At 52.0% G+C, this 21,847-nt stretch overlaps 1 protein-coding gene across 6 annotated transcripts in view; it reads right to left on the bottom strand.

The window, feature by feature from the left end:
• Positions 1-21,847, bottom strand: part of Ptp36e (protein tyrosine phosphatase 36E) — a 540,343-nt gene that overhangs the window by 79,037 nt on the left and 439,459 nt on the right. For all 6 annotated transcript variants that reach the window (XM_077701525.1, XM_077701527.1, XM_077701526.1 and 3 more), the window contains 2 exons: positions 11,828-11,977; positions 10,141-10,240 (listed from right to left, as the gene is read on the bottom strand). In XM_077701525.1, the coding sequence (XP_077557651.1) occupies positions 10,141-10,240; positions 11,828-11,977 (250 nt within the window). The remainder of the gene's footprint in view (positions 1-10,140; positions 10,241-11,827; positions 11,978-21,847) is intronic.

Below are 21,847 nucleotides of genomic sequence, written 5' to 3' on the forward strand. Positions count from 1 at the left end.
GCGAAGGTTTTGACGCAGTTTTGATGTTCGAAAGCTTTCGTGCTTCTCGCAGTTTTCTTTAGGGAGGGGTGGCAATTTTTCCCTATGGCCTTTTATTGAAGCCCAGAATTGAGACTACTGAGTACGTAGCCGAAGAAAGCACCCGGTAAGGGTTGCAAAAAAGAATATGCCCTCTCAGCTAGCCTCCTTGCCCTCACACGCATACTTCAGCTGCGTAGGCTTCTGATGCTTGTTTAAGGCGTACATGGAAGATAAAGTTTTGTAACTCTCCATCGAGCACCTAAGCCGCGCTCAGGATCAACTCGTTTTCCCTGTCAAATTGCGACCTTTAGGTTCCACAATTAGGCGTACATTTGTCAGTTATAGACTGCTTTTGTTTTCTGCAATGCAAGAAACAATAAAGACCACCAGGACATTGAGGCACTTCTCAATGATGTAGTGATTGCGAAGGCGTGCGTGTCCCATTGTAGAATGCCCTTGCGCCCTGTCATTGTTATCATCAACCTTCAGCTTTTCATTCTCTCTCTTCTTTGGGTTACATGACTCAGAACACACCCCCGTTCGCACCACCGCGCAATGGTGACACTTTGCGCGGGCAACTCGTCGTCTAGTGCTAAGGATACTCCCGTGACGCTTCGCCACATGGCAGGCCGCACTCTGCGCACGTTTCATCCAGCAGCCCCGTGCTACAACGTTGGAGCGCACGCCTTTGAATGTCGCCGGGAGCGCGAAGCCTAGCGGGATTCACACGACGAAAGAAACGAGTCTTTCTGACCCGCGGAGCCTTTCTGGCTCCGCCAGTCATAATCCCGTCTTGTGAATGCCCCTCGGCGGTGGTCGCCCCCCGGATGGTCCGGGAAGAAAAGGCCGCCGCATGTTTGGTCGAAGCGGGAGGGAGGAGGGGGGGGGGGGGGGGGGGGGAGGAGGCTCTGCGGGAAATGTAACCTGTTTTTTGGAACGAAGTGAGATGCAGACTCTGGCAAGGCACTGTAAAGCAAAGACCACTACACTGTGTACAGTGTTTTAAAGCGAAGCTTTGTACCTCTACCAGCCAAGGGTACCATCCAAGGGTAGCGTGGGCGTCAACACATATCTCCCGCGAACCAATAAACGAAATTACTGGCACAGCCCGGAATCGAACCTGGCCCGAATAACGTAATGGAGCGACATCCCGTTGCCTTACCAATTGAGCTACGAGCGCACGCGGAGACGGGACAGACAGACGGTGTATACTCACCCAGCACAGCTACCGGCTTAGCCCCTGTGGAACGGAGTGCGTGAGGGAATAATCGATGCACGTCCAAGTAAGGGCGGCGCATCGGAGCGTCTATGGAGTTCCTTCAACGTAGCGTTCACGAATAACGTAACTGTGGTGAAAATGCAAAGTCTGTGTGTGTCACAGCGATCATAAGGCCTTTCGGAGCGTCTTCTGAAGTGAAACAATAAAGAACGTGTTACAGGTGCAGTGTAACGTGTTATTAACGGAAGCGGGCCGTAGTGCCCCGTGGTAGAAGGCGGATAAAGCTTCGCTCCGTCACCTGATCGACTCTCTAACCTTATGACAGCTTATGCATTCCTGTGAACAGGAAACCACTCCTACAAGAGCCCCGTAAATGTTCTGACAAAAATCGTCTCTCTCTCTCTCTCTCTCTCTCTCTCTCTCACACACACACACACACACACACAACCAGCTGCACAGGGTGGATTGGCCCGCAGTTTTTTATCCAGTAGCACTCGTCGTCGTCACTTTCGTCGTCTTCTTCCGACGGCACAGCCGCGTTGGGCAAATCCTCTTTTAGCGCGTCCTCGCCTCGGTAGACCTAAACGTCTCCATGAGTTGGTCCGATGGCTGTCTCCACGTGTTTATTGGAAACGGATGGCTTGACAAATTCGTCGTCGTTGGCTTCAGCGTGGCGGACCCGAGGCGCGGCGGTCGCTAAACGACGACGACAACGGCGGCGGGAGCTCCTCATTTGACGTAATTACACGCGCAAGCCTGAACGACGCCGGGCGGTCGCCGCGAGGCACGCGCTCACGTGCGCTCGGGTTTTTCTGCCTACGCGGGACGGATGTGTCGGCCTAAATAGCTCTGTTTTTAGAAAAAGAGGCTGAATGTCTGAAGTCAGTGCACGGTCACCACCGACGAGACGACTGTAAGTGTATGTTCGTTCACTACATTGTCACCATTCACTGCGGTTCACTCATGATTTTACTGCAACCTCGCCACCGCCGCACGGAGCTGAACCGATCGCTGCGAGAGTTTGAGTCGCTCTATCGCCGTGCGTACATCTGTAGCGTTGTCGATGTCATTCTCGAATCCTAGTGCTTGTCTTAAAGTGGCGTTTCCTCTGACGATTGGGATCAGCTTATGGAAGTGCAGCACCAGGCGCTCGGTGTTCTCTTCATGCACTTTGCGGCTTGCACTTCTCGTATTCTGCCGTAGCGCCGACAGCGGAGCATTGTGCGCAGTGCCCCTGCAATGCCGCTGCTGGTGTCGTAGACATACACCCGGCCTATTTCTTGCCTGTGGCTGTGCCATAGCTCCAGGGTGTCCTATTGGTGCAATGTGGTCAGCCAATGAGTGGTTTCCTTTTCTTTTGCTCTGGCGCGGACCTTCTCTGTACTCTTGCGCACCGGGGCCACCTATATCGGGCTGGTAGTGAAGCCGATTTTTCGACGGCGGCGATAAAGCCGGTTGCGCGATTGCGTCCGTATACCCTTGAGTTCCATTTAGCGGAACGGGCGTCGCACCCAGCGTTCGTCGTTCATGAGTCGGTGTCACTCCGCAATCTTGCTGCTGTAAACACGAGAGAGGCCGGGGAACCATCTAGATCCTTTCTTTAATGGCTGCCAGAATTCTGACCGCGCGCTCGCGCCACGAGGAGCAGCTCTTCTTGCTCTTCGTCTTCAGTTTACAGAGTCCCGCCCGCCTAAGTGCGCTTGAATGATCAGTGGCGCGCTTATTTGAAACAGTCCTCGAGCGGGTAAACGTGCATGGTAGACCACCGTATAAGGTCCTTGTTGCTTCTCACGGGAAAGGCACGCCCTTGTCACACCGTCACGTCCTGTATAAGTCTTCTCGATTCTACACATTTCCCAGAATGTTCTCGGGCCGGTTCCTACCAGAAGAACTACGTCGCCTTCCTCCAACACTTTGCTCGCCGTTGCTTTTGTGCGCGCTGTCGCTCCGATTTCTTTCAGATATTCTCGATGCCATCTTGCCCACTAAGTCCGCACGATCCGACACCTACTTCTCCAGGCCTCTTCGATATTCCCGAGGATGAGACGTTGTGAATCGTTAAGTTGCTGTCTCCCTCCGACGATGTCCGCAGGGGTTATTGGCATAGGCTCGCCAGGCTCGCCATACACGTAGGTCAACGGTCGGTTATTTAAAGCTCCTTCCACTTCTTTTATGACGGTTCGCAGCTCTTCTACTGTAATAGTCATCCTCGCGATGATTTTCCGCAGGGAGGTTTTAAGGCTGCGTATAAGACGCTCATCAAACCCTCCATGCGGAAAAACCTTCCATGCGGATTTTCACCTCCGCTGCCTCAAGAGCAGTTCATCTGGAAGTGGTCTACAACATGTCAACACTCAACTTCTTGAAAGCATTCCGCAGATTCACAGCGCAGCGAGGAATGCTTGCAAGAAGTTGAGTGTTGACATGTTGTTGACCACTTCCAGATGAACTGCTCTTGAGACAGCGCAGGTGAAAATAACAACATACTGTTTCAGGCACTGTCCCTTGTCTGCTGCGTAGAGCGGTCCTGTAAAGTGTACTCCACTTACTTGAAATGGCATGACTTGCGTGACTCGGTACGCTGGTAAGGCAGGTCAGTGGTCTTGGCTCAGTGGTCTTGCATTGTGTCTTTTACAAATGATGCATTTGTTTATTACCCGTTTGACCGTCTGACGGCCTTGCAAGATCCAAAATCGTGTTCGCAGCTGAGCAAGCGTTCCTTGAACTTGTGGGGATCGCGATTTTCACGAGAACCCCCTTCTGGCTAGCTTCTCGTCGCGGCCGGTGTGGCCCAATGCGCCTCGCTCGCGCGACGGGGGCCATACGGGAGGGCGCCAGCGACCGGAGGGTTCGTCGGCGCCAGGGTGGACGCGTTCACCCTTCTCCCCTCTGCCTTACCCGAGAACCAGTTCTTCCTCTGCACTAGCGCCACCGTAAGGCGAAGTCTGGTGGGACGTAGCGGACGTAGCATGACGAGGGGACGGTCTCTTGTCTTGGGGATGCGGTAGCGCGCGGTCGTTTCGGCGCGCCGGTCCGGACGTGGGGAACGCGCCACAATGGGACGCGTCCGGGCGTGCTGGGAGACTGCAACCGCGCTCGCACGCGCAGCGCTTCGCTGCTCCGTTATGCCAGCTCGATCTCTAAACGTTGTGTAATGCCTCGCTCCCATGTTACTGTTATGGCCTACGATTGTTCTGTATGCAGTATATTTGATCTGCACTTTGCAATAAATGCTGCCACTGGTGTTTTGCCCTCCTGCCTTTGTCTGTCTCCGCAAACAATGGACCCGTCCGCAGCCGCCGCTCCCAAGGCAGGTTTGCTGAACGCGGATGGCTGGGGGATGGGAAATCACTAGTGTGTGAAATTTAGAATCCCCACAAACTCCACCATGCATCGTCAGACGGTGAACTTGATTCACAAGCAACTCCGTGAAATGTCCTTGCTTCAGTAACATGATGACGTGCTTGTTTATCGTATTGCTATATTGAACGTGTCCTTTTTGCCGTATAATCCCCTCATCGTCAATAAATACGTCTTATCCTTGTATCTGAAACATGTTTTTTCCTTTGCGGTGCGAATGGCTGTTCCCTGTAAATGTTTCTTGAGCTTTCTTAATCCAGTAATTTTCCGCTGAGGTTATTTCTTGCGTTCATGATGGCTCCTTCCAATGTTCTTTTTTAAGGTTCTTGACGAATCTAAATACCCAAGCAGTTGTTCTCAGAAGGCGATTGTATGATCCATAGTTCACGATGTTCAATATCGATGATGCCGCTCTCTCTCTCTCTTCCCTGTTCCGTATGTTCTGCGACAACTCCTTCAACTTTAACTCTACTGACAGTTCTGCTGGAATAGCCCTCTTCAACACTGCATTAGCGTTGGTGCATAGCACTCGGGTTTTACATCTAGGGATTCAAGGGCCAGCAGGTTCACTTGTACCGCCTTGAACAGAAGTCGAAGATCTTCAATATCCTTTATTGATTTCGCCTTTTGAATCTTTAGCAGCTCGTTCATGTGAAGATCCACCGATTTGTCTTGTGTTCCATAAGCTTTCGATAGCAATTGGACTGCATGATCGTACTTTTTTTCCGCGCAAAACTGTAAGCCTTCTATTTCAGCAGCTGCCTTTCCGTCTAATGACGCCATCAAATTGTTGAACTTCTGAGCTTTGCTCATGTTAGGCCTGTCGTGAAATGATGACTTGTATTGTGTCCAAAATCTGTTCCACTCAAACATATTGCCGTCTAATTTTATAAGCTCTGGCTTTGGCAATTTGACCAACCCCAATTCATCTGTCCTTGCGCTGCACTGTGGGAGTGGTGCTATCGGCGGGCTATTTATGTTCCTTGGGATGGGCTCCACAATGCTCGTTTCAAGCTTCGAGAGTATAGCCAATATTTTCCTGTCGTATTCAAGGATTATTTCAAATTCGCTGTCCGCCACTTCGTCTGTTAAATATTGCTCCATTTGGGTATTTGCTTCCTTAAGTCGCGCTTCCATTCCATTGATCTGTGCTTGCGTGGAGCATAACGTTGTCCTGTCGGCACTCTCTGCTATTTGCTGTTCGGCTGCTTTGATAAGCTGCGTAATGTGGGTGCGTATCGCCTTCCTCGTCTTTGTTACTATCTCTTTGCTCATCTTGGAAGAGGGTTGTCGGAAATCCTCTTAACGTTTCAGTCAACTCGTCGGATCCCGTTGATTCCGCCGGGGTCTCCTCGTTGTCTGGACCAGGTCGATCAGCTGCTCCGACGCCGCAGTCTTCTCCGCTGCTCCAAGGCAGGCTGCTTGCTTTCGTGTCGTGGAGGTAGAAATCCTGTTCACGGCACCACTTGTAAACACGAGAGAGGCCGGGGAACCATCTGCATCCTTTCTTTAATGGCTGCCAGAATTCTGATCGCGCGTTCGCGCCACGAGGAGCAGATCTTCTTGCTCTTCGTCTTCAGTGTTCATGATGGTAATATTTTACAGCTGGTGGCCTCGCGAGCTTCGAACGTTGACCATCCCAGGTCACCCTGTATGGCCTCGACAGCCACTGGGTCAACGCAGCCAAAGGCAAGGCGGCCCATCTCTCGCTGACGACGCTGGAGCCACCATCGTGTCCGCACTCACACACACACACCACGGCGTTCGCAAAAGTGAGACATGGGATGTGCACCGACTTTCACAGGTCACGGACCAACAGCTATCGGATACACCCCCACAGGCACCGTCTTCGCATAATATGGCTGGCGCGTCTCGACTTTCGTTTCAGCAGCGCCTCTAGTGTACTGTACAGGTGACAACCAGTACAGTACACCCTGGTGACAACCAGGTGACAACCTGGTGACAACCAGGGTGAAAGAAAACAAATACGTCCTGTACAAGATTTCGCTCTACGTCGCATAGCATACTTCCCCTTCTTACTAAACCTCAAAGGCAGCGAAACACACACACAATTGAAGCTACAAAACAAGAAACACAGGCCACTGACCAAGTCAAAAACAAATTGACGTTTCGGGAGCGCTAGGGCTCCCTTGCTCCCTTGTGACCAAGGGAGCCGTAGCGCTCCCGAAACGTCAATTTGTTTTTGACTTGGTCAATCACCTGTGTTTCTTGTTTTGTAGTATGCTACCTGACCAGACGGTATGCCGTCCAACCATCGACTTCATCAATTGAAGCTATAATATGTAAATCATACAAACAGGCCCCGGGTCTCTCCGTTACACTCTCGATCGAGAAATTACTCGCTCTCGGTCTTCACAACACACTAGACGGAATTATCGAAGCCAAAAGGGTCTTGCAAACAAAGCGACTCACGAGGAGAGACAATGGCGGCAGTCTTCAGTCTTGGTCTGGGTCACACCACCATCTCTGACACCCACGTCGGCATTCGCCCACACATCCGATGCCAACTGGTAATCTACCCTTTTTCTAAACACATGCATCCGATTCATAACGAAAAGGCCCCGAGCGAGAGCACAGGCTCAGCACAAACAACTCCAATCTCCAATCTCCAACCGACGGCGAAGTAATAGCTATCGCTTTTGCCATTATTTTTCCAGGCGCGCCGATTCGCGAAATAAAAATATTCATTTTCTGTGCCCTGGCCACTCCGAACTCCCAGGAAATAAATCGGCACACGATGTTCCTCCAAAACTAATCATCCGAGAGCCCAGTGACGCTGCAGAACCTCCTCAACGGCTCTCCCATAAGTACCGCCTCTCGAACCACCGATGGGTATTCGGTCCCTACCGACTGTCCAGAGCTCGCTTCCCATCCCCAGGCTCCCCCCTCTCCCGCCGCCACGTTGTAGTATGGTGCCAACTTCAAACATCCACATTTCCCCCCACTGCCGTCCTATTACTCTGATACTCCGAGGTGCACTCTAACCAACGCCCTCTATGCCATCAATACATAGACGTACAGCTGAGATTTTACCCTCCAAGAAAAACCCTACAGAAAAACCCTAGAGACAAAAAGGCATCCCATTATCTTCCAAAATTACGAACGGGGAGCACTTAAAGCCCGCGCTGCTCACCATAGAACCTCTTACCCAGGCCTCTCTAGCCCAGGGGGCCGAAGACGCCGCAGAGAACTATATGAATCCTGTCTTTGCCGGAAGGACACTGAAGTCGACCTGAAAACGGTTCCACCCATGGCAACAATAAAGGTTTTTCTGATCTGATCTGGGTATTTAGGTCCTATTACACGCTTTGAAGGCACCGACGGCGGCGTGGTGGTTCCGAATTCGACTCTACCATTGATAAGTATATTTTTTATACACGACAACCCGTCGAAACAGCAGCAGTGCAACTTTCCCGTGTCACCATCTTCTTGCCTCAGTGCTAGATCGACGTGCACTCCCACCACCGATATCATACCCTAATCCACTCTAATCTACCTTCACTTACTCTAATCCACGTTATCGCACCTTACTAACCAGGCTTAGCCGCATGATCTCGTCGCTGCTGGCGCGCTGGGATGCGCTTCTGTCGTAGCACCGCCCAGGTTAATGGGAACTCAGTTATGGGAAAGCGGGAATTCTGCCAGTCGTACGAGGAAGAATCCGTACATGCGTGACTGACAGGGTCAGGAACTGACGAAAGGGGAGCGACCATTGGCCCGGGAAATACAGACGAGAGACCATAATGTACTATAGGAGCCGTCCAAAGGGAGACTGCAGGAGGAACGTATGCGGTCCTCAGACACCTGGTCCGTCAGCGCTGCGGCGTGAGCCAGACATTCTCGCCCGAACTGCATCCTTCCCTTGATAGCCCTGGTGTACAGTGTCAATGCTAATGCTGCTCGGAGGAGAAGCCCGGATGCAAAATATGTTATCTGGCTGTTGCTGTGAACAAATGCACAGTTTCTCGGCCTAGCTGAATCGTCTGCTTGAAGACCGTGGGGTCATTTCCTCAACTTAATTGCTGCTCGGTGCGGTAGTGCGGGTGACAGGCAAGTTTAAAGTGGCCGTCCAAACAACTATTCGAAAACATTCCACGTATTGAAGAAATGAAAGGAGCTAACACCTTCCTGCTCACCAGCATAATAAATGTTTGCCTCTCTCTCTCTCAGCGACATTCACTGAAACATAGATGCTGCATTAGAACATCGTGTTGGACTAGCTGGTGCATAGTGCTTCAAGGTTTTTAGCGTTTATATGCGCTTTGGCATTCCCAACTGATGAGGTGCCTAGGTTTACTTGAATTTTTTTGCGCGTTTCATTCAGCTCAAAGCGTGCTCCGGCAATTAGGCCCCACGTCACAATTTCAAGTCTAACACTGTCAAATGGTACTCACTACCCGACGTACAATGAGTAGTACGTGTCTTGGCATGTCATTTCGCTGCGGTTAAAGTTACGCTTGCGTAAAACCTAACTTATCATTGTGCTTAACATCACTATTTTCCCTGCATAGGCGGCAAGCGGTAGTCTTTGAAAATAAATTGAAAAAAGTAGTACCCGTGCTCGCTGCCATTAGGCAGCGATTACCGCTTAACGGCGCGAGACCTCAAAGCGTGACGTGCGGCCTAAGATCGCCAACTTTTGGCATACCCAAAAGTTGTGAATGTTTTTTTTGTGGCCCAACAAATAGCACACGCGGGAACTTGTGTATTAGATGACGCTTCGTAAGAAATCGCGACGCGTACTTTGAGTACTAATGAAAAGGGGAGATAGGATAGTAAGAGCTAGTCACGCGGAGGGAAGGAATGGGGGTGGTAATAAGGGGACGCGTTCGGCACTGACAACACAGCCAACTACGTTGTAAGGAATGCTTGAGGGAACTTGCAATTCTTTCTGGAATTTTCTTCTCTTGTTTTCTTTTTGAGCTGCGGAAGGCCGCTACACTCGAGGCAGTGGAGGGGCCAGTGTGGCCCGCTACTATTCTTGACGGAATGATCGTGATCTTTTAGGCGGCCATTTACCCTCTGGCTGCTTGGTTCGATGTAAACTTTCCCGCACGGGCGCAGCAAAGGGGATGCGGTAGTGCGTCAGCTTTCTTGAACTCCGCGCGCTGCACCAGTGGGGCTTCGCTATAACCTCGGCCAAATAAGAAGGGAGTGGAGTGAAATAGAATGGAGCACTTTGATGGGTAGGGCGCATGTTATATAATATGCATTGCATGAGGGATCTCGGTGAACGCCGCCGAGGTCTCTTTAGAATGGGAACCATCATTTATAGGCAGCACATCTCCGCCGTAATCCATTCTCGACGCGTCCACTTTGGCACTCTGTTCTCCAAGCTCCCCTGTTTAAGTGGTTTGGCATCGCGAAACAACCGTCCTTCAGATATAAAGAAGAGCAAGACCTGCTGCTGTAAATGGGACTCAAAGTTGATATATCTGCAGCGGCTATTTTTGTTTAACATCGAAGCAAGAATGGGCTCGTGAACAATGCCAGCGGACATAAGGGAACGAAACACCTACGAGGAACAGTGGCCACATCCCTGTTCTTGTCCCGATTCTCCGGTCGGTGTCCTCCAGCGCAGTCGCCTATAGACAGCTTCGACGACATCTTGCAGATTTTCTGCGCAAGGAGACAAACGCGTCAGTGCAGCGTGCAAAGGAGCAAACCATATGTTCATCACCAACCCTCGGTGGTATGACATTGCAGTGACAAAGCTGACTATTGAATCGCGCGACCTGTCATCGCTAAGCCAGCTGCTGTTATACCAGGACGACGCACAGCCCATCACTTGAGTATCAGCCAAAGGCAGAGAAAAGAAGGCTGATTAGGAAGCAAACTTGCGTGCAATGCTATATAAGGAGGAGGCAACTTGGCGTCACGGATAGAATTCTTGCGATAGGAATCCGGAAAATTACACGCGCACAGGAACAAAAAACGCCAGCGCGGACGGGCGGAAGCCCGCCGTGACTATCGCTGCGTCTCAAGATCAGGCGCGTGTAGCACGAAATAATAGGCCACACGCGAAGTTTTCTTACACCGCCATCCTGTCAAAAGGTTTGAAATGCGCTTGAATACGCTGGTGCAGGGTGATTACACCCATTTACACCCCGTGGTTACAATAAAAGGTGGCAACCCTCTGGGCACCTTCCATCTTTGGAAGATGTTCGAGGGTGTACAATTGGGGTGTATTTGTTGATATGCAGATGACGAGGGACACAAGAATTATCACCCATTAAGATTTCAGCAACTCTGAGACAGCTAGAACGTTTTTTGTAGGCACGAAGCCTCAGTGTTATGCGTTGAAGGTGGTACGCCCAGTATTGAAATCCCAGCTAACGAGCCCAAAGCACGGGCTCCTCCTGCAATAGAGAGGTTGTGGAAATTTAGAGTGGCTTGGTTTTTCTCAATACACACCATTTTCATGATCGCCAGATTCAAAGCACAAGTGCATGCCTGTACAAATGTCTATTTTCTACAAAATAAGCGCCGTGAACGGTTAAAACATTTTAAATTTCCTTGCGCCTTTCCCCAAAATTCAGTGTCATCTCGATGTCGTCAGCTAAAAACCTTCGCTTATAATCCACTCTGGCAGGACCGAAATGGCAAGCAAAGTTTTTAACAATGCGATAAAATACGTACTCATTGCACCTAATTACCATCTTAATGTTATTACGAGGTGCGCTCCCAGTACATGCTCATAATCTCGTGTGTGTCCACGCAGATAGAGTCAGGTGTTAGAAAAAGTTAGGACACACAGATAGGGCGCTCATAATTAATTGCTAGATGAAAGAAATGCTTGATCGATGCAACAGACGAAATACGCGCCACCAGGGACCAGAAGCACTCGAATATTATTTCCGACAACTGCATGAAAACTTCTCACAGGAAGGCTTTCATGAGACGCTCAGAGCACAAATTGTGAGAAATGATGCTTTGCAATCTGGCTCTCGCGTCCACATCTTACACTGTAAAACGGTTGGAAGCTGGGCCAGTTGGTCCACCCTAAAAACAACACTGCACAAGTCGACGGGGACGGGAACACAAGCCAAGCGCTGCCGTTTTGCTCTCCCGTCCCCGTCAACTCGTCCGGTGTTGTTTTTTAGGTGGTCCATATTTGACACGTTACACATAACACGTTTTACGTATCCGCGTGCCGCTTGAACTGCTATGGTGGCTATAGAATCTCCACACGTCGACACGGCATACCTCATACTCCTTTTGGTACTCGTTCGTCTTAGTGATGGGGTTTTTGGCAGACTTGAATTTTAGCTGCTCGGAAAGCTCGGAGACCGGGAACCACGTCTTGCCGCAGATGTACGCCTCTTCCAATGTCTCGTACACAAACTTGTACGCCTCCTGAGTGAAAAATGTGACACGCACATGCACGCAGCCTTTCATGCGTTTTCAGATTTTGTAGTAATTGCCCACAAATTACAGAGTCACAGACGCCGAGGGAGACGTCTACTGAACGCCGTCTCGTTTCTTCGTCTCCCCTGCCCCCACCCCCCTTCGCCGCCACGATGGACATGTTACCGACCCAGAGACAACCCTTCCCCGCCTAACCGAAGAGAGGCGAGAATCCAGGACAAAGTTCACTCGGTTAGAGTACCAAAACCGGGCAAGTACTTTATACATCAAGGCCAGAATGTGCCAAAGCACAGACAGCAATCCTCGCAGTGGACTGCACTGGCAATTGTCGTGAACGCATGGCCCTCCCCCAAAACGGCAATTAAAGGAGCGAACATCGGAGTCATCCTCTCGACAATCCAATTAGCGAAACTATAAAATGGGAGCACAAACATCATTGCATCCTCTGATTGCTACATTTCAAGCATACTCACTGACGAAATGCCGAAGCGCTTCAGAAAGATTCTCTCAATGCACAATGAAGGAATTTCAGGTCACACGAACAGCCTGACTCTGGAGGAGGTCGAGCCCGCTGACCAAGAAGCACTTGCACTGGCATACCGTGCTTTTTGCGACCATGACTTTCCCACTACACTCACCGAAAAAAAAAGCGGAGAACGTCTCCTCTTTCTATGCCATGGAACACGATCTTTCGTTTGCCACAAGGGGCTACCATTGCTGAAGAAATGCAAACTGAAGAAATGCTGAAGAAACGCAAAAAAATTGCCGCAGCTTTCACTAGGGGTGCAAGGCGGGAGAAAGAGCATAACTGGCGGCCCCTTTTCTTTCGTGGGCAATCCAGCTATTGCACCCCGCATGTATTTCCGAACTTGCCGCTGAAAGCTCCCCATGACTGGCAGGTCCGCGCCGCTTTATCCAGACCGCGTTAGCACGCGCTAGAACATGCGGCAACCGGCATGGCTAACTCTGCGTCGGTAGCACAAACTCGGCATCTGTGCTCCCCACTTCCGGCGCGAAGGCACGTGAACTGGAGAAGGGAACAGTACGCGACAGATCGCACCACGAACGCTGGCCAGAGTGTTCTCGATGGTCGAGCTGGCCGACGCCGGGCGCTCCTCACGGGGCGAACGCTCACGTGCGCTCGCTATTTTTCTTGACATTTTTTTGCGAGCCCCTCACGTGGCGCAAGCACACGTGCAATCCTGACCGACGCCCGGCGCTCCTCAGGAGGTGCGCGCTCACGTGCGCTCGGCTGTTCGGAGCATTCTGGCTCTACGGCGAAACTACGATTAAACAGCTCTGCCGTTAGGAAAGCAATCGATATATTCCCAAATATAATGGCCGAAGAAGTTTGGCAGGAAATACACAAATTTAACTGAAAGTACTGGCGAAGCTTGCACTAAGTCGCGCAAGGCTTGATCCAAAGCGAAGCTGCACGATTTTTCTTATACGTGAGCACTGAGGGACTCATCACTACGCATTTGCACAAGTTTCAAATTGCTTACTTGTTCCGCCGTCGCTTTGCACTGTGCTAGTGGTAGTCATCGTCATGTGAATCGAAATCGTGGTGTTCCTCATGCCAGGCATTACACGTGCGGTAGAGCTTGACGACAGCTAGGGCACAGCCGCGGCGCGTACGTGCACGACGCATGGAAGGTGTTCCTGGAGTCGCGTAGAGGTTCTGTGGAGCATGTGTTGTGCCAGCGGTGGCGTCGTTAGCTGCTAGGGAACGCGAAGCGCTCCTAGGGGTTTTCGCCAACTTTTAAAGACGATAGTAGTTCTTGGGCTACTTAAACCCAGAAAGTTTTGACTGTGTGTATGTCTTTTGTCTGTCTGTCTGTCTGCCTGACTCGATTCAGCCACCCGGCCAAAGTAAAACAATACCTGCGTAATAGCCTTATCTAGTCACAGGTAAATCTATCCGTCCAAGTCCGGCGTAATGTTCATACTTGTCAACATTGCTGAAGAAGAACAAGACATTACGCAAATATAAGACAAAAAACTTTCACCTCCGCTCGCGGGAACCCCTGTGTAGATGCGACGCATAGGGAGTTCACATTGCAGCGTTGGACAGCGGAGGAACGGCGCTGGAACGATGGAGCCGAGCGGCGCAGGCACCGCGTTTTATAGCGCGCATAACGGTGAGGGGACGCGCTGGCGCCAGTGCGCCTGCCGAGGCTATGACGGAACGCAATCCAACACAATCCACTTTAATCCAATCCAATCCAATCCAAATCCAATCCAATCCAATCCAATCGAATCCAATCCAACGCCCCTCGCGAGAGTGTGTTCGCTATCGGAGAGGAGAGGGGGTGAGCGGCGGAGAGCGCAGCTCGTGCGGTGAGGAGAATGGGGGAGGGGCGGACGTCGACGACGACGCCAACGACACCGGATGCAGGGACAAGGCGAGTGCATGAGATGCAGTCGCATCTAACAAATTAATACAGAAGTTATATTTGCAGTGTTCCTTTATAAAAAGTCATACATGCTTGATTTTTGCGAAATGAATACTTCATAAAATGCAGAAAAAAAAACTACCACCTCCCCTCGCGGGAACCCCTGTGTAGATGCGACGCATAGGGGGTTCACGTTGCAGCGTTGGACAGCGGAGGAACGGAGCTGGAACGATGGAGCGGAGCGGCGCAGGCACCGCGTTTTATAGCGCACATAACGGTGAGGGGACGCGCCGGCGCCAGTGCGTCTGCCGCGGCTATGACGCAACACAATCCACTTTAATCCAATAAAATCCAATCCAATTCAAGCCAAGCCAATCCAATCGAATTCAATCCAATGCCCCTCGCGAGACAGTGTTCGCTATCGGAGAGGAGAGGGGGTGAGCGGCGGAGAGCGCAGTTGGTGCGGCGAGGAGAATGGGGGAGGGGCGTACGCCCCCGACGATGTCGGATGCAGGGACAAGGCGAGTGAATGAGATGCCTTCGCATTTAAAAATTCACTCCGCCGTCGCCTGCTGTCGCCCGGGCCACTATAGCTTCTTACGGTATTTTAAGGAATCAACCGGCAACAGTTACGAAAGGTTCCACTAGATAGGTTCCACGTTCTGTTTGCAACGCACGTGGAGCAGGGAAACGCGGTGCTATAAGCAGTGAAGTAGGGCGCCTCAATTCACAAGCGTCTTCGCCGTACGCCTGCGTTGGCATCGAGACAGCCGGCATGGAGCAGTGGAACGCGGGAAATTTAAAATGATTTAAGCAAACCTTCGGCGCCTTTACCTTGAAAGGAATGGGACGGAAGGGGAACAGCATGAGAGGTGAGCGGGAAAGCAAAGGGAGGTATTTACTTGGCAAAAGTCGATAAAGACTATCGTCTTTTGTCGACATTTGCAACAAAAGGAGCAGATACGCGGCCAATTTTTTATTTTGTTTTTGCTAAAGCCACAGCGCGAGCCGAGGCCGTTCGGCGGCCGCCGCGAAGCACGCGCTCCCGAGCACTGGGCATTTTCTTTGTATTTGTAACGCGTTACCCGCAATGAACTACGGCCAGCTACAACCGCTGCGCTGTTACAACTGCTAAATGCGCAAAACATGCACCCTCTTCAACGCAACCCAGTCATGTCCAACGGTACGCACAAGGGTGAACAACTCAAATGTTACGTGTGCCCCTCTGTGGAGAAACGAAGGCGGCTTTGAGTGTAGCTTGTAATCTCAAAACAGCGCGCGCTGATTTCCTGAAAGGGCAGGGAACGAGCTGCTGCGTCCGGGGATCTGGACTTCCGCTCTACCTCAGCCCAAACTCTCACTATTACTTATTGAAAAAAGAAATTCCCCTTCTATCTCTCTCTCTAAGCAAAAGTCAACACGCACAGGCAGGCCACTACACCAGAAAAAAAGAAGCACTATGAACCACTGACAAGGTCGCCTTCTCGGTGAAAGTGAGTAACACAAAGAAGCCGCAACCTTTCATGCCGACATTTTAAGCCACACAGACGTAGAAGACGTCTTTCCTGTCCCACGGCCATTGAAGCCCGTTGAAGCCAGCCTTGCTTTCTTGGCCTGCCTTCGGTGCTTGGAAAGCAGAAAATGCAAACGCAACAAATCCGTTCGAAGACGCTCCTGTGGCGCGTTGAAGTAACGATGTCACGTCGAACACCTTAAAGGAGCCATAACGATAAACTACAAGTTGGGTTTATTAGAAAGACTGATTATTCCCGATTACAATGATACCAATATCATCGCAATCTTCGAACAAATAACGAAGATATTAAAGAAAACGTGTGAAGCAGTCGCGACCCCCTAGCCAATTTCCCGCAACTTTTCTATGACGTCACGGAACCTTGTTTGTGCGATTGGCGGCCGCCTAACTGACCTGTCGCGACGACACATGACAGGACGTCTGTAATGGGGCCTCTAAGTTCCATTTGACCGCATCACTTGAACGCTAACGTGCAGTTAACGCACTGAAAATTATGTTTTATTGTTGGCCCGTATGACGTCATTAATGCTCATTACACGTCACTGTGGGGCAAAATTGGAAAGTTTTTAAATGGTTCTTGCTTTTTTTTTGTTAAAAAAAACATCTCTTGTGCCTATAATGGAGCTGAGTGAGATACTGAATCCTAGTTCTTTCAAATTAAACGAAGTTGTATTTTCTCTTCATGGCTCCTTTAGGACCAACACGTATCTTGTCACTGAACGTTTTTTAAAGTCCTGTGTTTTGCACACATGAAACTCTTACCTGAATTTTTACAAATCTCTCAAGTTTTTATGTACTTTTAAATCTCTCGAGTTTTTATGTACTTAGTGGCAACAACTTGCTGCACAAAGCGTAACCTTTGATGGTGTATTCCACTGGGGAACGAAGTAGATCGCCTCTGAAACGTCACATAAAAGTGAAAGCAATGTTTTGCCTTTAACACTAACTGTAGTAGACAACTTCGCAGAAAAATAAAAACTTTCTGTGATAAGTGTGTGGCGCCCCCCATCCCTGATATTCGTTGGCCGATAAGTTCAGTGGCCCCACCAGGCTCGGTGGGCAACGTTGTGTGTGTCCGGGCAATAAACACCGCCGAGCACGGCTGCTCGGGGGTCAGTCACCGTCACCACCAGCACGCTGCATGTCGTCTCTCGACAGGAGGGTACCTCTACCCTCCCAGGTTCATGAACGCGGGTCTAAATCGTGACACTGGCGACGAGGGAAGAAGCCCGCGGAGCGGCCGAAGCCACCGTGAACGCCGCCACCGAGAACGCCGAGACACCGCCCCCTCAAGCCAGCCGCCAATACGCCATGCCGCTGTACGGGAGGCTCGAGCCGTTCGAGGGTAAAGGGTCCGCCTGGCCGGTCTACGAGGAGCAAGTCGGCGTGTTTTTCCGGGCGAACGACACACCCAAGGCAAAACAGCGCGACATCTTCCTGGCCAGCTGCGGGACCCGCGTCTTCGCTCTCCTGCTCGACCTGCTCAAGCCGGCTACGCCGCACGAGAAGTCGCTGGGTGAGCTGCTCGCGACGCTACGCTCGCACTACAGCCCGGCTCCGTCGATGCTAATGGAGCGTTTTCGCTTCAACAACCGGAGCCGCCCAGACGGAGAGACGCTCGGGCAGTTCGTCGCAGCGCTGCGAGGGTTGGCGAGCGGCTGCTCCTTCGGGGAGCAGCTCGACTCGCTGCTCCGGGACCGTTTCGTCTGCGGCATCAACGACCCCGCCATGCAGACGCGACTCCTGGAGCTTCCCGACCCCTCGCTGGACGACGCCGTGAAGGCAGCGCTGGCGTTGGAGGCTGCGGCCAAGGACGCGGGCGAGATGGCGCGTGCGGCCGGCTCACCGTCGGCGGAGGCGGCGGTGAACAAGATGGCGGCACGGCAAGGCAAGTGCGTTTGCTGCGGTGGTGACCACCCCCCTTCCCAGTGCCAGTTCACGCAAGCGGAGTGCTTTGCGTGCGGAAGAACTGGGCACATTGCTCGGGCGTGCCGAGGGGGGAAGACGGCGGACGGACGGAAGCAGCAGCCGGCGTCGAGCACATGTTCCGCGCCAGCCCACGGCCGATGGAGTCGGCGCAAGGGTAGGCGGCGGGGGCGTGCGGCAGCAGCTTCGGTTGCAACGGCTAGGCTTCACGTCGTGGCCGAAGACCTGCAGATTTTCGACATGTGGCACGCGGGCACAGTGCATCCGTCGGTGCCACCATACATGCTGACCGTCGAAGTCTGCGGGCGCCCCATCTCCATGGAGCTGGACACAGGAGCCAGTGTGTCGGTCATGGCCGGGAAAGCCTTCAAGCGCACCTTTCCTGGCGTGTCCATCGAGGCGTCGTTGCGTCATGCTGCGCAGCTACTCCGGACAGCTCGCCCAAGTCTAGGGTCAGCGTCCGCCTTGGCGACAGGGAGGCAACCCTGTACCTGACCAAGGGGCCGTCACCGACGCTGCTGGGCCGGAACTGGATCCAGGCGTTGGGCGTGAGGCTGCCGGAGTACCAGGAAGCAGTGCATGCAGTGGCAGACGTCCCCGGCCTCCTGACCAAGTTCGAGGCCCTGTTCCAGCCCGAGGTGGGTACATTCACCGGCACGGCGGCAAGCATTCAGGTGCCAGAGGGAGCACTGCCCCTTCCAGCCCGACTGCATGGACGGCGTCATCGAGCAGCTGCTGCACCGGCGAGAGGCCGGCACCAACGGCGGCGGGGTGCTGGGCACCAACGGCCGCCTGCTGCACCTGGTGGTGCTGGGTGCCAGGGCCAGCGCCCAGCAGGTGGCGCAGGCTATGCGGCAGGCGCTCCCGCAGGGTTTCCGGCTCGACAAGGCCCAGTACGCGCTGGACTTCAGGATCATCGACGGCGACGTGGGCCTGCCGCACAACTTGTTCCGCACGGAGCCCCACGGCTGCCTGTGCGTGTACGCCAGCCAGCCGGAGCTGAAGTACATACGCGAGAGCCTCGAGAAGACCCTGCTGGCCAACCTGGAGCAGGAGGACCGGCTGCCCTTCCACGGCCTGCCCCTGGTCATGGTGTTTGCGGGCCAGGGGGACTTCATGCGAGAGGAGGGCATCAACTGGGCCAAGAGCCTGCAGTGCCCCTTCGTGGACGACGGCGGCGGCCTGGACCCCGTGCGGCTGGAGCAGGCGCTGTGCGCGCTGGTGGAGAGCATCGAGCGGCGGGCGGGCCGGCTTCACATCTACCAGGCGCTGCCCGCGGTCGCGGGGCCCCGGGTGGACCTGCGGCTGATGCTGTGCATGGTGTGCGGGGACCCGTACGCGCCCGAGCAGGTGCTGGCGCAGCTGGGCTGCCGGGCCGCGTGAAATAAATTGCCCGGACGCTCAGACGCGAAAGAGAGAAAAGGAGGAGTGCGAGTGGGAAAGGCGAAGGGCGCTTGGCTTTTCCGCCGTTGTGCACACTCCCTGCGCTCTGGGACCTGCCGGAGCCGCCGGAGCTATGCCCTCTGCGCTAGCCTGTGCTCATGTTACGTGAAGTGTTTCAATCATGTTGTATTTCGCTTTCTGCGACGGCCGCGCTGTGGATTGAACGCCTAATCATTCATATTCTAACGAAGTTACGAGTGCTTCAACCGTGCCTGTGTTGGATTTCGCGTTCTCAACAGGTGTTTCCCGCCGCTTATGCACTTACGTGAAGCGGCAAGTGTTTAGATCAAGCCGGTCGTGGTTTGGGTCACGACAGCCGGTCGTGGTTTGGATACACAGTGTGCGCTACCGCATCCGCTCCTCATGTTCTTACGTGAAGTGCTTCAACCTTGCCTCTGTGCGTGATTACGCGTTCTCAGGCGTTGCCCGCTGCTGTAGATTTCGAAGTGCCTCAACCGTTCGCCAATCGCCGTGTATATGAACCGGTTGTTTCTCGAGCGTGTATCTAGATCTACACCATTCACCCTGTGGTGATCGACCGCCGCTGTAAAAGTTGTAAAGTCAACCTTTAATTGTCAGGTGTTGCCCGCCGCTGTGGATTTCGAAGTGCCTCCTCAGCCGTTCGCAAATCGCCGCGTGGTTGGAACGGCTGTTTGTCAAACGTGGATCTGCACTGTTTACCCTACATGGAATCAGCTTAACCTTTGGCCCGAAAATTGCATTTTGTGCCCTGATTGTTTCTGCGATAGTGCAGACCACGGGTGCAGACAACCGTGTTGCTTCAGATATATTTTTTTTCTAGCGTTCCGTGCTGACGAGACGGCAATTGGAACTCCCTAAAGTTTCGTGAGGCGGAATGATAACTGGCCAGAGTCCTTCAGTGATTTACTATTGCTCTATTTCACGCCCTCGGCCGTTCGCAAATCGCCGCGTGGTTGGAACGGCTGCTTGTCAAACGTGGATCTGCACCGTTTACCCTACATCCCTACATGGAATCAGCTTAAACTTTGGCCCGAAAATTGCCCTGATTGTTTCTGCGATAGTGCAGACAACCGTGTTGCTTCAGATATATTTTTTTTCTAGCGTTCCGTGCTGACGAGACGGCAATTGGAACTCCCTAAAGTTTCGTCAGGCGGAATGATAACTGGCCAGAGTCCTTCAGTGATTTACTATTGCTCACATGCGTTGCCTCCATCAGGCAGGATGACCTTTAATTGTGTTATTCAGTAAAGCTTGGGTGTTGGGCTAGTTGGTATGAAGACACGAGGAAAAGCAGAGCGCTGAAGTTTAAAAGATGACCACAGAATAAAGGAGCAAACGAATCACACCAAGCGTTTGTCCCTTTATTCTGTGGTCGTCTTGTAAACTTCAGCGCTCTACGTTTCCTCATGTCTTCATTGTGGCCTTTGGTGTGTGCTTCCGTTGCTAAATGTGTTGTCCGGTGCTTAATCAAATTTCGCCCCCCGTTTTCTTTGGCTACAGCCACGGTAGCCATTGTTTTCACCTGTCGTGCAGTTCACATGGCGAGAGCAGAATTGCTTAAAAATGCTCACTTCTGGAAGCATATTTGGGAAACTGGTCATTATAATGCAATAGTCATCACATCAAAGGCTATGTGACAAACTTGCTAACACCCACGCTTTGCAATCGGTCTGCTGTACGCTGAATTTGCGCACGAGACACTCTTTTAAGAGTGAAGTGTACATGCATGTGTTGCTGCAGGCCAGCTAACAGTGCTGAACTGGCTGTAAAAGTTGGTCTGACAGAAAAACCACAATTTTTCAAAGCCTTTTCTGTTATTCATCGAACTGGCTTTTTCTCTTTCGCTTTTTGGAAACATATCAGGGCACGTCACAAAGCGCCCAGAGCAAGCCAAGCCCGACTATTCAGTTGTTACCGCCTTCTTAAAAACTTTTCTGATTGCCCTTCACTTTTCAAAGTTACGTTCTGTCATTCTGTTACATTCTACCTAATGCTACATTGGTGTGGCGGCGTACAGCAAAATAGGCCACCCAGCCCCATCTCTTTGCTGGCAGGGCATTATGACATCGGCAAAGCTTCCCTAGGAACGCCCGCAGTGGCACCACCTAGGAAAAGCTGCTACACGAACATGCCTGCGCCATTGATCAAAGCATTTCACAGCCGTCTTGTTTCCTGCTGATTGTGCTCATAATCCCCTGCTGTCACTAGCTGCTTTATCTGTATGCGCTAAGTCACTAGCTAGGTACAGTACTACAGTCTCTAGTGCACCCACATGCATGCATTTTTGTGGCTGTGCTTGTAGGCAAGGCAAAACATTCTGATGAAATCGACACTGCAACAAAGTGTGGGATGAGGCATCATATTTTATGTTTGCTAGATGAGGTTTTAGTCTTTTAAGAAGCACAAGACCAGGAAAAGTTCTTGCACACATTCATATCCCTGCATCAGTGTTTGCTTCAGAAGAACGGTTCGACTAGTTCCACCAGTCATATGTCTTGACATCCGCAATTAGTAATGTCACAAGTTGTCGTGCAGAACAATATATGGGGCAGCCGTGCCTGTTTTCACGCCACTTTG

The sequence above is a fragment of the Haemaphysalis longicornis genome, unplaced genomic scaffold, assembly GCF_048455015.1.
Source record: "Haemaphysalis longicornis isolate Haplotype H1 unplaced genomic scaffold, Haemaphysalis longicornis Haplotype H1 scaffold_27, whole genome shotgun sequence".
NCBI lineage: Eukaryota > Metazoa > Arthropoda > Arachnida > Ixodida > Ixodidae > Haemaphysalis > Haemaphysalis longicornis.